Here is a 17,857-nt window from a genome sequence, read left to right as displayed (position 1 = left end):
TGCATTCCTGCCATGAGAAAAAAGAAAAGTCTCTTTTAATTTTGATGATTATAACTGACAACTAATGAAAACCTCAAATTCAGTATCTCAGAAAATTATAATATTACTTAAGATCAATATAAAAAAAAAAAAAAAAGGATTTTTAGAAATCTTGGCCAACTGAAAAGTGTGAACGTGAAAAGTATGAGCATGTACAGCAGCGTGGCATGGAGTCGATCAGTCTGTGGCACTGCTCAGGTGTTATGAGAACCCAGGTTGCTCTGATAGTGGCCTTCAGCTCTTTTGAATTGTTGGGTCTGTTGTATCGCATCTCCCTCTTCACAATAGCCCATAGATTTTCTATGGGGTTAAGGTCAGTCGTGTTTGCTGGACAATTAAGAACAGGGATAACATGGTCCTTAAAGCAGGTACTGGTAGCTTTGGCACTGTGTGCAGGTGCCAAGTCCTGTTGGAAAATGAAATCTGCATCTCCATAAAGTTGGTCAGCAGCAAGAAGCATGAAGTGCTCTAAAGCTTCCTGGTAGACGGCTGCGTTGACCTTGGACCTCAGAAAACACAGTGGACCAACACCAGCAGATGACATGGCACCCCAAACCATCACTGACTGTGAAAACTTTACACTGGACCTCAAGCAACATGGATTCTGTGCCTCTCCTCTCTTCTCCAGACTCTGGAACCTCGATTTCCAAAGGAAATGCAAAATTGACTTTGATCAGAGAACATAACTTTGGAGCACTCAGCAGCAGTCCAGTCCTTTTTGTCTTTAGCCCAGGCGAGACGCTTCTGACAGAGTCTCTTGTTCAAGAGCGGCTTTACACAAGGAAAACAACAGCTGAAACCCATGTCTGCATACGTCTGTGCTGGTGGTTCTTGAAGCACTGACTCCAGCTGCAGTCCACTCTTTGTGAATCTCCCCACATTTTTGAATGGGTTTTGTTTCGAAATCCTCTCCAGGGTGCGGTTATCCCTATTGCTTGTACACTTTTTTCTACCACATCTTTTCCTTCCTTTCGCCTCTCTATTAATGTGCTTGGACACAGAGCTCTGTGAACAGCCAGCCTCTTTAGCAATGACCTTTTGTGTCTCACCCTCCTTGTGCAACGTGTTAATGGTCGTCTTTTGGACAACTGTCAAGTCAGCAGTCTTCCCCATGATTGCGTAGCCTACAGAACTAGACTGAGAGACCATTTAAAGGCCTTTGCAGGTGTTTTGAGTTAATTAGCTGATTAGAGTGTGGAACCAGGTGTCTTCAATATTGAACCTTTTCAAAATATTCTAATTTTCTAATTTGAGGTCTTTTTGAATGGAATTACTGAAATAAATCTACTTTTTCATGATATTCTAATTTTATGACCAGCGCCTGTAGGTTGTGAAAACAGTTTAAAATACTGAAACTTGAGTTTTGAAAGGAAGAAGCTTTATTTTGAAACTCTTGTAGATGCACAAGTCCATTACTGTCCACTTTTACTCTTGTGGTAAAAGTGTTTAATGCCTGGAATTACACAATGACTGTGGAATTGCTCCTGCAATGTTGTGTATGGGGTTCCACCTTCAGATGTGTATGGCTTTGAAATCCTGCCATAAAACACATCAGCTCTCAATGGGAAAAAAATTATGCTGGATATCTACACTGATATGGACTAGAGTGTGTTAGGAATTAAAGGATGCTGCATCGTTAGAGGGAAATGAAAATTATCAACTTACAGAGGGCTGAATTCAAAGACACCCCAAACGTCAGAATAAAAAAAATTATGCAGCAGGCTAGTCCATTTTGCTGAAATTTCATTGAAGCAATTCAAAATGGTACTCAGTAATTTGTACGGCCCCCATGTGCTTGTGTGCATGCCTGACAACATCTGGGCATACGCTCCTGAGATGATGGATGGTGTGCTGGGGCATCTCCTCCCTGATCTGGACCAGGGAACCAACCTGGCAGCGTTGGATGGACCGAAATATAATGTCCCAGTGGTAATGGATTTAGATCAGGCCCTTCATCCTTCAAGAACTGCCTGCATACTCCATTTGAGGCCGGACATTGTCATGCACCAGGAGGAACCCAGGACCCACTGCACCAGTGTAGTGTCTGACAATAGGTCCAAGGATTTCATCCTGATATCTAATGGCAGTCAGGGTGCTGTTGTTTAGCCTGGATATGCCTCCCCAGACCAGCACTGATCCACCACCAAACTATCATACTAAACGATGTTACAGGGAGCACAACATTCTCCACATCTTCTCCAGACCCGTTCATGTCTATCACATGTGCTCAGGGGGAACCTGCTCTCATCTCTACAAAGCACAGGGCGCAAGTCATGGACCTGCCAATTCTGGTACTCTGTGGCAAATGCCAATTGGGCTCCACCATGCCAGGCAGTGAGTACAGGGCCCAGTAGAGGCTGTCGGACCCTCAGGTCACCTTTGTGAAGTCTGTTTCTGATTGTTTGGTCAGAGACATTCACACCAGTGGCCTGCTGGAGATCATTTTGTAGCTCTGGCAAAGGAGCAGATACCGGTCCTGCTGATTGGATAAGGATCTTCTATAGCCCTGTCCAGCTCACCTAGAGTAACTGCCGATTTCCTGGAATATCCATGCTCTTAAGACAGTGCTGGGAGACACAGTAAACTTTCTGGCAATGGCATGTATTGATGTGCCATCCTGGAGGAGTTGGACTACCTGTACAACCTCTGTAGGTTCCAGGTATCGCCTCATGTTACCAGTAGTGACACTGACCCTAGCCAAATGCAAAGCAGTCAGTAAAGATGAGGCGGAAATAAATGTCAGTGACCTCCACTTGGAAAACTATTCCTGTTTTGGGGGTTGTCTTATTGTTGTCCCTCTAGTGCACCTGTTGTTAATTTCATTAACACCAAAGCAGCTGAAACTGATTACCAACCCCCTGTGCTACTTAACTGACCAGATCAATATCCCAGAAGTTTAACTGACTTGATGCTGAACTCTTTTTATTTTTGAGCAGAATATTGTAGATGATCTGATTTTCATCTAAAAAAGGTTTTTCCATTTCTGTTTGACTAAACTTTTAGATACAGTCCATTAAAATCACCATACGTGTATTTAAAATGTAACCATTACACTTAGAATTGTTATTTTTCCTATTTGTTGGGTCTCTGATGAAATGTACTGACGCAAGTTTCTAAGTTTTATTTTATTTTATTTTATCACTTTTGATGTTGATATTTTACTGTCACTATTTTATATAATGTATTACCAGTTATGTTAGTCACACGTACACTAGTATTCTATATCATTTATTAGTAGCTAACCCACACTGGATTAATGAACACTGTATGTTTTAGATCAGTAGAATAAAATTGAGTCCTGTTGTATTCACTCCCTTAGATGTTCAGAGCCTCATTATTAGCTACTGTTAAAAACATTCTCATCTGTATTTAGAAGCTTCACTTTTAACATAACACTGTATCACCTTTTTTGTTAAAGTTCAGGTTGCTCAGCACAGAGTGCCCTTGAAATTGAGGTTTGTAGACCCGATTGCATTTGTGCAACACAAATAAAGCATGGCAATCAGTTCTGTCTTTCATAATGGAAGTTTTAGAAAGCTGTCAGTGGGAGTATTTTGGGGGAGGTATTTTCACCTGGCAATATTCCTTCATTTTGACAGCTCTTAGATCTACTGTAAATTATGAGAAGCCCCTGAGAACTGTGTTCCTGAGCCTCCACAGAAGAGTGGAACTAATGGAGCCCAAAGGTGATTGGTCTGTTTCAGGTTTTAGGGGACTTCACTTCATGTAAATTGGGAGGGGTCAAAGGCAAGTGTGGCAATTACCATGTTTAAGGTTATTAAATAAGGTGCTTGTTCTTTGTCTAACACTTTTACTCTACTTTTTTACTTTCACTCTTACTTTTGCTCTTCCCTATCCGGGCCTCTTCTCCTTCTTTTACTGTTTTTGCATAATTGTCTCACTGAGTGTGTGTGTGTGTGTGTGTGTGTGTGTGTGTGTGTGGTGTGTGTGTGTGTGTGTGTGTGTGTGTGTGTGTGTGTGTGTGTGTGTGTGTGTGTGTGTGTGTGTCCTAGTCTTGACTATGTTACTATTTGTGTTGTTTTGGTTTTTGTCTGTGTTTGGTGTAACTAATATGCCTAATAAACAGCCTGGACTAGAACCTGCTCATTCCAGTGATTTTTTTTGAAAGCTTTGGTTTGAATTTTTGGCCAAAAGCAATATGAGGACCCCTAAAAATATTACCAACACCTGCCACATTAAACAATCATTTGAGACATCACAAATACTTCAGAGCCAATCATTGTCAATTATGCAGTTTTTACATAAGTAAAAGTTGGCTGTTGGTATGTTTTTTTCTGAAATGTGTTACTTTTACACATAAAAAAAGACTTTCAAAAAAGTGAAACTTTTGTCTCATCAGTCTTCGAGATATAGGTAGTTTTAGAGTAATTTTGGTTGTTTCTCCATATGTGAATATCAGCTTATGCCCTTTTCCAGACTGATAGATGTCAATTAATTTGCTTCTCATGTGTTTCCTTTGATTATAGCAGGATGTACTGTGTTGAGATCTTTTAGACTACTTCACGTTTTTGACAGATTTGAGACAGACGAATTTCTGGCAGTAAGACCTGGGTGTGGCTAGTGAAATTGAACTCCATTTTATAATAATCACAGATAGGCCACATATATTTGGATAGCTTTTTCCCTTAATAAGTGAAATCATCTTTTAAAATTTATGATTTAAAAACTGCATTTTTTATTTACCTGAGTCTTTGTCTAATATTAAAATTTGTTTAATGATCTGAAACACTAATGTGTGACAAATGTGCAAACATCAGGAAGAGGGCCAATTCTTTTTCACAGCACCATGAATGTCCATGCCATGAGACTCTGAAGGTTGCAGATGGTGTATGTGTTTGTAGAGCAGCTTCATCTGGTCTTCTGTAAGTGGGCTGTCTAGCTGTCATGCTTGCAGTTTGGCATGTGGATCAGGAACATTCAGGAACTGGAAAAATCAATTTAGAAAGGTTATAGGTTGTTGAAAACTTTTCTTGTAAACTGTGCAAACAGTACAGGACATTTTATTGTTACTCATATTGCAATACCTCTGGGTGATCACTTGGGTGTGCTATCTGTCCAACTTCCCAGGATGTCCTGCCAGAGTCTTTTGCTTTCTGCAGCTGCACACTGATGGCCGTTTCACCAGTAGATAAAGTATTCCACCATTATTGGTACCTTGTTTTTTTTTTTTTTTTGTTTTTTAAAGCCTGTCATGTCTGGCACTGTTTGCAAGCAGAATTGTGATCTGAATGCATTGTTGTGCCAAACATATTTATTCTTCCAAGATAAGCTCTATAGAGTCTCTATAAGCTTTTCTTGTTAATGTTTTGTGTTTTTGTTGTTTGTTTGTTTTATTTTATTTATTTATTTATTTGTGTATATATACATTTAATTCCAGTTGACAGGCTGGGGGAAAAAAAAAAAAAAGAGAGAGAGAGAAAGGGGAGAAAACAGAAAAAGAGGACAGAGCACCACTACACTAACCAAAACAATTCAAATGCTGCAACTGCAAAAAAAACAGAAAAAAGACAACATACCAAAACAGAACAAGCAATACCTGGAAAAATAACTATGTGGAAAAGGCACAACAAAATGAAGCATGGTTGTATAAGAACAATTTTGTTATGCTGTGATTGCGTTAGTGTCTGTGTCATGGAATGCACTTACCAACGAGGGCAGAAAGCCGCTGCTCCGCCCACAAGGAGCCAGAGGCAGGCAGAGAAGGACCCAGGAAATCTGAGCCATCCGCAGCCCATCAAGAGCCACGAAAACCCACGGCCGCACAGTCCAGCGACAACTGTATACCCACCCCAGCAGAGGGGAGAGGGAGGTCCCAGATGGAGCCCCCCCAGTCGAGGGGCAAGGGCCCCAGGAAATTCGAGGCATCAGGAAACCGGCCCCCCCAGAGGCCAGCCCCCCGTGCAGGCCGGCGGCAGGGCCCCAGGGCACAGGTGCCCAAGAACCGCCCGACATACCGCAGAGCCCCCCCCCCCCCCCCCCACACACACACACACTCCTGAGAAGCCCAAGCCGCCCCGGCCCACAGCCCCCAGGAGAGCAGGTCGACACCCACGCCAGAACATCCAGCCCGGCCCAGGAACCCCAAGGCATCCACACCCCGGGGAAGCGGGGGATGCAGGAGCGACCACTGAGAAGCAGCCGGCACAAGAAGGCCCAGATTCAGGTCCAGCCATGCACACACGTATGCACACACACTCACCCACATATGCTCATGCGCACACACACTCACCCACATATGCTCATGCACACACACCCACATATGCTCATGCGCACACACACCCACCCACATATGCTCATGCGCACACATACACACACACACACACACACACACACACACACACACATACACACCCCTACCCACATGCATTTACCCACCCAAATACACCCACGAGGACCCACAGGGCAAGTAGACACTCCACCCGGGCCAACAGCGACCCCACGATGCTGCCAGTCCGGCACCCGAAGCACCACCCGACTCCCACCCCGGGCGAGGTGCAGGAAATCCGGGTGTGGGATGGCCCACCCCACCCCACCCCCCACCCGAATTATAAATGTTGAATTGTATGGCTTCATGTTTGTGAATGCATGTGTCTAAGATGCAGTTAAAATTGAGGGGACAGCTGTGCCTCAAGCATCCATCGGTGCTCGACCACACCACCCCCTCAAAGCCCTTAATGTCTAAAGTGCCATTAAAATTGGGGGGCTGACGGTAGACTGGACCAGAGTGGGGCCATCACAGTGGCCCCCTCTCATCATCCCCATGCCTGCCCCCCAAGGTCCTATGTGTATCAGAGTGTATTGTCACTTGTAATGTCTGTAATGCAATTAAAATGGAGAGGCAAGTGTGGTTCCGCACATGGCCTCTCCACACGACACACCCCAGCACAGGGCAGGCGCAGGTGGACCCGGGGCCCCGGTGACAGCACCATGGAGCACCAGTTTGTCTTGTCTCTTGTTTGTGTCCCTCGTTGAGTGAATGAGTATCTGGAGTGGAGCATGCTGCCCTCTGTGGAGGGGGCTGTGGTGCCGATCTCTTAAACTTAGTTACAGCACTTTCAGAAAGACTTCTACTGTAATAAAACTTATTCCCCACTGCTGTGTAATCCATTAAAGTAAATGTAAATGTTACTAAGAAATGATCAGACAGGAGGGGGCTTTCAGGGAATACTGTTAAGTCTTCAGTTTCTATGCCATATGTCAGGACAAGATCCAGAGTATGATTAAAGTGGTGGGTGGGCTCCTTTACATTTTGAGAGAAGCCAATTGAATCTAACAATAGATTAAATGCAGTGTTGAGGCTGTCATTTTCAGTATCTACGTGGATGTTAAAATCACCCACTATAATGATTTTATCTGAACTGAGCACTAAATCAGATAAAAAGTCAGACAGAAACTCTGAGTAAGGACCAGGTGGACGATAGATAATAACAAATAAAACAGGTTTTTGAGTTTCCCAATTAGGATGGACAAGACTAAGAGTCAGGTTTTCAAAAGAATTAAAGCTTTGTCTGGGTCTTTGATTAATTAATAAGCTGGAATTGAAGATTGCAGCTACTCCTCCTCCTTGACCTGTGCTTCGAGCATTCTGACAGTTACTGTGACTCAGGGGTGTTGATTCATTTAAACAAACATATTCATCCTGCTGTAACCAGGTTTCTGTAAGGCAGAATAAATCAATACGTTGATCAATTATTAAATCATTTATTAATAGGGACTTGGAAGAGAGAGACCTAATGTTTAATAATCCACATTTAATTGTTTTATTCTTTGGTGCAGTTGATGAAGCTGTATTATTTATCGTTTTTGAATTTTTATGCTTAAATAGTTTTTTGCTGATTTTAGCTTTGGTTTTTGCTGGTCTGGGAGCAGGCACCGACTCTATGGGGATGGGGTTTTGGGGGGATGGCAGGAGGAGAGAAGCTGCAGAGAGGCGTGTAAGACTGCAACTCTGCTTCCTGGTCTCAACCCTGGGTAGTCAGTTTTTAGGAGGGTTAATAAATTTGGCCAGATTTCTAGAAATGAGAGCTGCTCCATCCAAAGTGGGATGGATGCCGTCTCTCCTAACAAGACCAGGTTTTCCCCAGAAACTTTCCCAATTATCTATGAAGTCCACGTGTTTTTTTTTGTTTGTTTTTTTTAGACACCACTCAGACAGCCAGCGATTCAAGGAGAACATGCGGCTAAACATGTCGCTCCTGGTCTGATTGGGGAGGGGCCCAGAGAAAACTACAGAGTCCGACATTGTTTTTGCAAAGTTACACACCAAGGCAATATTAATTTTAGTGACCTCCGATTGGCGTAACCGGGTGTCATTACTGCCGACGTGAATAACGATCTTACCAAATCTACGATTAGCCTTAGCCAGCAGTTTCAAATTTCCATGAATGTCGCCTGCTCTGGCCCCTGGAAGACATTTGACTATGGTCGCCGGTGTCTCTAGCTTCACGTTTCTCAAAACAGAGTCACCAATAACCAGAGTTTGTTCCTCGGAGGGTGTGTCACAGAGTGGAGAAAAACAGTTAGAGACGTGAACAGGTTGGTGGTACCCGGGGCTTCTGCTTAGGACTACGCTTCCTCCTCACATGCTACATTCCCACCGCCAAGGTTCCGGAGCCAGAGCAAGTTCCCGTGCCGATCCCAATGAACCAGCGAAACGCTTAAGAACGGGCCCGCGTTCCCACCACATTTCTGTGAACTGCTCCTTTACGTATGAGTGTGGGCGGGTCATCGTCTGGACACGGAAGCTGAAGCGCACAAACGTGGGAGAACACGCTCTCCTTTCTTGTGCTGCAAATACCTTTTATGGTCCAAACCAAACTACTGCAGCATCTGTGTGCAGCACAGAGGGAAACACAGACAGCGATTAGAGCAAGACGACAAGTACGCACTTTGTGTCCTTTTATCTGTGATATGAACTGATACAAAGCAGCAAGTTCAACCTTGGAGCCCAACCTAATTCACAGCCGTGAAAATCGCTTCGCTTTTCTCATGTAATACACATGTAATATGGTAGAAAACTTGATGTTGACACTGCACGAAAAGAAGCATATTCGTCCCCGTATACTGACGCGGGCGCCGCTAGTAAACGGCAGCTTTCGTCAGCATACGGGGATGCGCATTTTCATTCGCCTGAGACAAATATGGTCATTTACGTACCACCAGAATCAGCGGGGGGTAAAGGTACGGGGGGAGCCGGCCCGCGGGAGGTGTTAACGCTTCTACTTTACATATGAATAGCAGCGCTGCAAGCCGAAGCAGCGGCAACAGACCCACGTGGCTTCTCTGTCACTGGATGAAAAAAATGCCATCACAATTCAGCACTCACATGTGATTGGCTGGTAGATCTGTCCCCCATTGGCCTTTATAAAGACAGGCCTGGGTAAGCCCCTCCCTAATAAATAATAACCCAGTAATAAAAATTATTTTAAATTATTATTTCTGTGATATACCTTGTATGTTATGTTGTATTCATGCCATCCTAATAACCTCAACTAAAAGGAATTCAATTAAGAGAAACAAATTGTGAGGCACAAGTTTGAATTTCTTTTTTTTTTATTTATTTACAAAGCAATATGCACATACACACATCATATAATCCATTATATATAAAGAAAACAAAAACATTATGACATATAATGCTTTGCTACTTCTGGGCCATGTGGTGGTGGCTTTCTCTCAGAGCATGGTCCAGCATACAAACACTTATGGTGCACAGTGTTGTATTTAGGGTGAGCTTCTAGTCTGTCTTGCAGTTTGGCTCAGAGGTCACTGAGCTCCTGGCTGGGGAAGCTTGGGGGTCTTAATCCAGCCCGATACGCCATCTGAGACGCCATCCTCCTCATCCAACATGAGGTCAGTGGTGACACCGTCCCAGAAGGCAACCTCCTTCACTGCCAGGACACTCGTCCTCGCCTCCAGCAGCTGCTGACACAGAGCACACATTAAGTCATTATGAAACTGTATGAAATATTGTGAAAAATCAGGAAACTACACTGAAAGTTTGAGTCTCTTGACTTTGAATACACACATAGCAGATAAGACCCTGAATGCAAAAAAAAAAAATTAATCAGCCCATCTTTGTCATCAAAAACAATGGTTATGTGACAAAGTACCAACTCCTGTGCATCCTGTGAATAAAAGACAAATGAACAAGTACTTTGAAAACATTTAACACTGATAAAAGTACTTCAGTGATTTTGGTCATTAACCCTTGAGGCACCTTTAAACTGATTATACATTTTTTATCTTTTAGGCCCCAAAATGTTACAGCTGCTGAAACTATAGACATTCAGTGTTAATTATTTTCACCTTCACTGCATCACCTTTTTATATACATTTTGGGTTGTTCAAAAGAAGCCAGATTTTATATAAAGTTAAAAAAAACAATAAGTAATATTTTCCAAAAATAAAAGTGCATTTACAAGCTAACTACACAAATACAGCAGACCAACAATCCAATCCAATACAACACGTCTTACCGGCTTCCTTCTTGCACGTCACCGGGCAGGATTTTTAATGGCTGCCGCCGTTTCCAGAACGTGAGGCTGACTGTAGTGGAAGCTGCGGCGGACCGTCTGTAGGTTTTGGAAGTAGCTGGAATTTTTGTACATTGTAAATAAAGAGCATAAAACACTGTGTATACATAAACATATCCAGGCAAAAAACACACAAACAAAGAACACCAATAGATACTTACACACAATTATATCACGGTCCACGCATTAGGAACACTCACACTCGCGTTGTGAGGCGAACACAGTCTGTGGAAAATAAAGGTGAAAATAAATAAGAACAAAAACATTTTAAGTTCTTCTTTCCTCCACACACTGAATACTGCGTGCTTTGTTTTTGTTTCTTACCTCTGCAGAGGATCATACCGGCTTTTACTGGATTCGGAGTTGTGCAGGCCGCGAACGGCTTCCTATAAGATGAAACCAAATAAAAATAAGAAACCAAATCACAATACGTCTGTCAGCTTACTGTGACCATTCCTCCACTCTTAGTATTTTTGTTTTAGAAATGACCAAGTCTTACCGTGGTTTTCGGATTGTGCTGCCGTCTTTTCTTTGTTAGAGTCCAGAGGATCGAGTCTCTACGCAATAGATGCCATCTTGTCTTTTAGTTGTGCTGGTAGAAACTTGAGTAACTGAGTCGATAACCCACTCATTGCAGCCAGCAGTGTCTTCTCGTCTACAGCGGGGCTGGTTGAAGCTGGCCGGTAGAGAGGCCCGCTTTCACGAGGAGCTTCTGGGGTGTTGAAAATATAGACGACCTCCATTGTCGTACCAGGAAAGCAGTGTAGACAAAGAACGCCATTCAGTTTGAATGGAAGAGAACGACCGCACTGATTTCCTTTGGTCTTGCGAGACCTTCAGCGTGATCCCGCACGTGATCTGTATTGTCCAATCACAGGCGAGGAAGGTGCCACACGGAATTAAATTCATTTCATTTCAACTCAATTAAATTTTATTTATATAGCACCAAATCACAACCAACAGTCGCCCCAAGGCGCTTTGTATTGTGGGTTAAGACCCTACAATAATACAGAGAAAACCCAACAGTCAAAACGACCCCCTATGAACTAGAAGACACACATCCACTGTCTGTTTTTTTTTGGTTTTTTTTACATTTTTCTCATGAAGGTTTTGCTGATATCTCTTATGTACATCCATGTATAGCAAAATAAAAGTTTATATGTTTTATATGTTTTCTTATTACATCTGCCTTGGTAGTCTTTAATGTCATTAATGCATGTGAACATTCACTGAACGTTTATGGCAGCGTTCATGGGATGTTGTCTGAATGTTCAGTGCTAGCTGGGAAGCCACTGCACAGGAGAGGATGATGGTGTGACAGACTTTTTGTTAACAGTGAATTAGACTGAAAACTGAGTATGTTTTTCAATGAAAATAATGCTTGTAGTGTCACCAAAATCAAGTTATAGCCTTAGTTTATCTCCCTCAGTCCACTAAAGTTCAGGGTTCACAAAAAACTCCAAGACAGAAGCTCACAGACAGAAGCTCACAGACAGAAGCTCACAGCCTTATTGGAAAAAGGGACAAAAGCTGAAAACGTCCAAAAGTATATTTCCAACTAGATAATACTAATTTATAAAATAGAATGACTTCTTCTGAGTTTAGTCTTGTTTGAATGTTTCGCTGTATAATTTATGTGTAGTCACACTGTAATGGAAAAAGGCTTAAAAGATGATAATGTAAATTTGATTGTATATATCTCAAAATAAAAATATGCTGCTTACAACTGTTGGGAGGGGTAGACCTCTGGCGAGTACTGGTGACCACTGGTGAGTACTTGATTTGCATTTGTATGACTCACAGAAACCTCCTTTACATATGAGAGCCTGCCCTAGACCTGAGGAGGGGGGGGGGGGGCTGAGGGAGCACTGACACAGAGAGTCCACGGCAGTTTCCCTACAGTTTACTGTTCTGGCCAAAGCCTCCTGCTGAGAGCCCTAAAGCTCAAGGTGCGCGGCAATATTACATACAAGAAACTGTCGAAAAACCCACTTTTCATGCAGTGTGAGACGGCAGAGTCACACCCCTCTGCCGCTTTCGGCACGGGATCCTGGTTCCAGACCAGCTAGCTTGCGGGGCTAGAATTGAACCCATTTTTCGGCCGAGCACCGAGTGTTTCGGCGGTGGAAAACCCGCCTAACGGTTCAATTAACAGCTCCGGCTGTGTGTAATTGATATGGAGCATTCTGTATGTTTTAAGCATGCTATTATTAAGATATAAATAGAGGGTGGCAGTGACATCAATTCAATGAAAGCAGGTGTGGCAAATTCGTGAGAGAGCAACACAACACTGTGTGAAAAACAGTCACAATTAAATTCCTTGATTTTTTTTTCATATTAAGTGGAAAATGTAGAACATTCAGTTGTATTAATCAAAAGAAAAACAAAGTTTGAGCTAAAATGCTCTTCAGCAAATGTACAGTTAGTTCACTATTCACGTATTGACATGATGCACAGGGTAAGCTGCCACACCTGCTGCTGCAGCAGATCTAACATCTGTCTAACATCACTGAACAGACCGGTTGCCGTGTTTTTCAATAGCCCAGATTAGCAGGAAAACAGGAAGTACGTGTGAGTCAAGCTGTGAGATAATAGACTGTGGTTAAGGCCATTCCTTTACATATTATTCAGACAGTTACCTCCCTGTCAAAGTGATATTTTACGCACAACATGATCACTGGTTTTTGCGTCAAGGAACATCTAATGTTTTGCTCTCATTTTGCACTCATTGATGCATAAAACAAAGCATCAAACAGCTACTGAACTACATCACTTGTACTGTGAGAATCAGCAAACTAATCTCACATTTGAACACTCTTTTATGTTTATTGTGGATTTATTAAGAATTATGTTTTGTATGATTTTTCTTTTCATTGTTTAACTCTAATGCCTATACACTCCACAGTGATGTAGGAACAGGACATTAGCTCACCTACTGCTGTATTTAGCCACAATTTAGTTTATCTAGGGTTCCTCTATCTAGAAACAGGCTTTGTAGCAACTATGACATGCTAAAGGGAATCTTTCTCATACCATTTTTGGGAAATTGTTTTCCCTCTTTTGTTGTGATGCACTTTTTAAAATTGAGTTGAGAAAAGGTGTGGTAAGGAGTGCTGCCACAGTAATTTGATGAAAGAGGAGATGATTGAATATTCATGCTATAAAAATGTATACACACCCAATCCTGTTCATTATATAAAGTGTACTGGTGCTCCTCAGGTTTAGTATCACAGTCCAGGGAAACTAATCCACAGTACTGACCTGTTCATCAGGATGAAATTGATCACTTCTCTGATTCTCCTCTGGGCACTCTCCAGCACAGGTAAATCTACTCTAACAATACTCCAGGTAAAAGAGACCATAGTTTAAACATTTTTCTCTCTAATTTTGGATAATTTGGTTTCTTTGTTTTGTTTCGAATTAATACAGTGGGATCTACTCCACTATAATCTTACTGTCGTAGCCAATATAAACATTTAAAACATACTGTATATTACTGTATATTTTAAATGTGATAATTATTGCTTTGTCTCTTCTCCTGAGTGCAGCTGGAGCCCTTCAGTGTCAAAACAGCACAAGTGCAACTTGTTCAAACCTAGTTTCATGTTCCTCAGAGACGATGTGTGTCACAGCTACAATTCTAGGTAGTCATATCTTCTGATACTTTTCAGTGAGTTACAAATTATGTGTGTTTTCCATTAACATTAATGAACTGCAATTTGAATTTGCAGCTTTTTCATCTGGAACTTCAGTAACACAAATCTACAAGGGATGTGCATCTTCCTCCCTGTGTCTAGCCACGGGGAATCAGACATTTTCAGTTAATCTGGGTGTTCAAAGTGCTCTCGCATCTGCCATGTGCTGCAACACTGATAACTGCAACTCAGAAACTCTGGCTCGTAAGTATAAATTGATGAAAAAGTGGCTTATTGAAAACAAGATAATAAAAAAAGAAACAATATTCTGACTTTGGCTGAAATGTTCTCTGTTCTAAAATGAAATTGTCTTTTCTGTTTCAGCCCCTGCTCTTCAGTCAAATAATGGTCGAGTTTGTAATGTTTGTGACCCCTCCACCTCTCAATGCACTTCTACATTACAATGTCAGGGAGTCGAGGAGCAATGTTTTGAATCAATGAGTGAGTCTTTATATTCTATCATTTGTATCATCGGTTTCTCTACCAAAAAGGAATTGATTTTCATTTTTGAAACATCTGATAAGAACGGAATCTGAAAGTCATTGCAAAAAGGCTTAAAGTTTCAACACTGGATGTCAGCAAACAGAACACTTTAAAATGCTTTTAAGATACTCTTACTTGTTTGGTATTCCCTGAATGTTGTCATATTAAAATATTCTGTTGAAATTATTACAATTTTTTGTTTCTTCTTTTTAAAATACAGTGAACAGCAACGCCAAAATTTTTCCCGCTTTTGGCTGTGCATCTAAAAACCTGTGTCTAGCTGCTATGAGCCTGCGTTCTCTGCCTTTCATGCAAAACGTTGGTAACATAATCGATGGACCAAAGTGTTTTCCATCTACAACAACTGCAGCACCAACAACCACCACAACCCCAGCTACAAGTGCAGCAGGTACAACCATTGGAGATACAACCGTTGCCCCAGCTACAACCGTTGGAGCTACAACCGCTGCCCCAGCTACAACCGCTGCCCCAGCTACCACCGCTGCCCCAGCTACAACAGCTGCCCCAGCTACAACCGTTGGAGCTACAACCGTTGGACCTACAACAGCTGCCCCAGCTACCACCGCTGCCCCAGCTACAACAGCTGCCCCAGCTACCACCGCAGCCCCAGCTACCACCGCAGCCCCAGCTACAACACCTGCCCCAGCTACAACAGCTGCCCCGGATACCACCGCAGCCCCAGCTACAACAGCTGCCCCAGCTACAACCGTTGGAGCTACAACCGTTGGACCTACAACAGCTGCCCCAGCTACAACAGCTGCCCCAGCTACCACCGTTGCCCCACCTACAACAGCTGCCCCAGCTACAACCGTTGGAGCTACAACAGCTGCCCCAGCTACCACCGTTGCCCCAGCTACCACAGCTGCCCCTGCTACCACCGTTGCCCCAGCTACAACCGTTGGAGCTACAACCGTTGGACCTACAACAGCTGCCCCAGCTACCACCGTTGCCCCAAGTACCACAGCTGCCCCAGCTACCACAGCTGCCCCAGCTACCACTGCTGCTATAGCTACAACAGCTGCCCCAGCTACCACCGCAGCCCCAGCTACAACCGCAGCCCCAGCTACAACAGCTGCCCCAGCTACCACCGCAGCCCCAGCTACAACAGCTGCCCCAGCTACAACCGTTGGAGCTACAACCGTTGGACCTACAACAGCAGCCCCAGCTACAACCGGTGCCCCAGCTACCACCGTTGCCCCAGCTACAACAGCTGCCCCAGCTACAACCGCTGCCCCAGCTACAACAGCTGCCCCAGCTACCACCGCAGCCCCAGCTACCACCGCAGCCCCAGCTACAACAGCTGCCCCAGCTACAACCGCAGCCCCAGCTACAACCGTTGGAGCTACAACCGTTGGACCTACAACAGCAGCCCCAGCTACAACCATTGGAACTACAACCGTTGGACCTACAACAGCTGCCCCAGCTACAACAGCTGCCCCAGCTACAACCGCTGGAGCTACAACCGTTGGACCTACAACAGCTGCCCCAGCTACCACTGTTGCCCCAGCTACAACAGCTGCCCCAGCTACCACTGCTGCTATAGCTACAACAACTGCCCCAGCTACCACCGCAGCCCCAGCTACAACCGCAGCCCCAGCTACAACAGCTGCCCCAGCTACCACCGCAGCCCCAGCTACAACAGCTGCCCCAGCTACAACCGTTGGAGTTACAACCGTTGGACCTACAACAGCAGCCCCAGCTACAACAGCTGCCCCAGCTACCACCGTTGCCCCAGCTACAACAGCTGCCCCAGCTACAACAGCTGCCCCAGCTACAACAGCTGCCCCAGCTACCACCGCAGCCCCAGCTACCACCGCAGCCCCAGCTACAACAGCTGCCCCAGCTACAACCGCAGCCCCAGCTACAACCGTTGGAGCTACAACCGTTGGACCTACAACAGCAGCCCCAGCTACAACCATTGGAACTACAACCGTTGGACCTACAACAGCTGCCGCAGCTACAACAGCTGCCCCAGCTACAACCGCTGGAGCTACAACCGTTGGACCTACAACAGCTGCCCCAGCTACCACAGTTGCCCCAGCTACAACAGCTGCCCCAGCTACCACTGCTGCTATAGCTACAACAGCTGCCCCAGCTACCACCGCAGCCCCAGCTACAACCGCAGCCCCAGCTACAACAGCTGCCCCAGCTACCACCGCAGCCCCAGCTACAACAGCTGCCCCAGCTACAACCGCTGGAGCTACAACCGTTGGAGCTACAACCGCTGCCCCAGCTACAACCGCTGCCCCAGCTACCACCGCTGCCCCACCTACAACAGCTGCCCCAGCTACAACCGTTGGAGCTACAACCGTTGGACCTACAACAGCTGCCCCAGCTACAACAGCTGCCCCAGCTACCACCGTTGCCCCAGCTACCACAGCTGCCCCAGCTACCACCGTTGCCCCAGCTACCACAGCTGCCCCAGCTACCACCGCTGCCCCAGCTACAACAGCTGCCCCAGCTACCACCGCAGCCCCAGCTACCACCGCAGCCCCAGCTACAACAGCTGCCCCAGCTACAACAGCTGCCCCGGATACCACCGCAGCCCCAGCTACAACAGCTGCCCCAGCTACAACCGTTGGAGCTACAACCGTTGGACCTACAACAGCTGCCCCAGCTACAACAGCTGCCCCAGCTACCACCGTTTGCCCACCTACAACAGCTGCCCCAGCTACAACCGTTGGAGCTACAACAGCTGCCCCAGCTTCCACCGCAGCCCCAGCTACCACAGCTGCCCCTGCACCCACGGTTGCCCCAGCTACCACAGCTGACCCAGCTACCACCGCTGCCCCAGCTACAACCGCTGCCCCAGCTACAACCGTTGGAGCTACAACCGTTGGACCTACAACAGCTGCCCCAGCTACCACTGTTGCCCCAAGTATCACAGCTGCCCCAGCTACCACAGCTGCCCCAGCTACCACTGCTGCAATAGCTACAACAGCTGCCCCAGCTACCACCGCAGCCCCAGCTACAACCGCAGCCCCAGCTACAACAGCTGCCCCAGCTACCACCGTAGCCCCAGCTACAACAGCTGCCCCAGCTACAACCGTTGGAGCTACAACC

General features: G+C 45.0%; 1 protein-coding gene across 1 annotated transcript; it reads left to right on the top strand.

The window, feature by feature from the left end:
* The first annotated feature begins 13,840 nt into the window (after window positions 1–13,840).
* Window positions 13,841–15,803, top strand: LOC115779619 (phospholipase A2 inhibitor and Ly6/PLAUR domain-containing protein-like). The gene is made up of 6 exons (XM_030728384.1): window positions 13,841–13,917; window positions 14,144–14,239; window positions 14,327–14,494; window positions 14,615–14,731; window positions 14,994–15,223; window positions 15,723–15,803. The coding sequence occupies exons 1-6, from the start codon at window positions 13,869–13,871 to the stop codon at window positions 15,801–15,803; spliced, it is 741 nt and encodes a 246-aa protein (XP_030584244.1). The 5' UTR covers window positions 13,841–13,868.
* The last annotated feature ends 2,054 nt before the right edge of the window (window positions 15,804–17,857 follow it).

This window comes from Archocentrus centrarchus, chromosome 4 (genome assembly GCF_007364275.1).
Source record: "Archocentrus centrarchus isolate MPI-CPG fArcCen1 chromosome 4, fArcCen1, whole genome shotgun sequence".
In the NCBI taxonomy this organism is placed as follows: domain Eukaryota; kingdom Metazoa; phylum Chordata; class Actinopteri; order Cichliformes; family Cichlidae; genus Archocentrus; species Archocentrus centrarchus.
This window is presented reverse-complemented; position numbering and strand designations above follow the sequence as displayed.

Bases quoted from the DNA above. Each gene is read 5' to 3' on its own strand.
- LOC115779619 (XM_030728384.1), top strand. From the start codon at position 13,869: ATGAAATTGATCACTTCTCTGATTCTCCTCTGGGCACTCTCCAGCACA. The intron at 14,240-14,326 runs GTAGTCATATCT...TTGAATTTGCAG, and splicing joins TGTCACAGCTACAATTCTAG to CTTTTTCATCTGGAACTTCA. The intron at 15,224-15,722 runs GTTGGAGCTACA...GACCTACAACAG, and splicing joins CCGTTGCCCCAGCTACAACC to CTGCCCCAGCTACCACCGTT.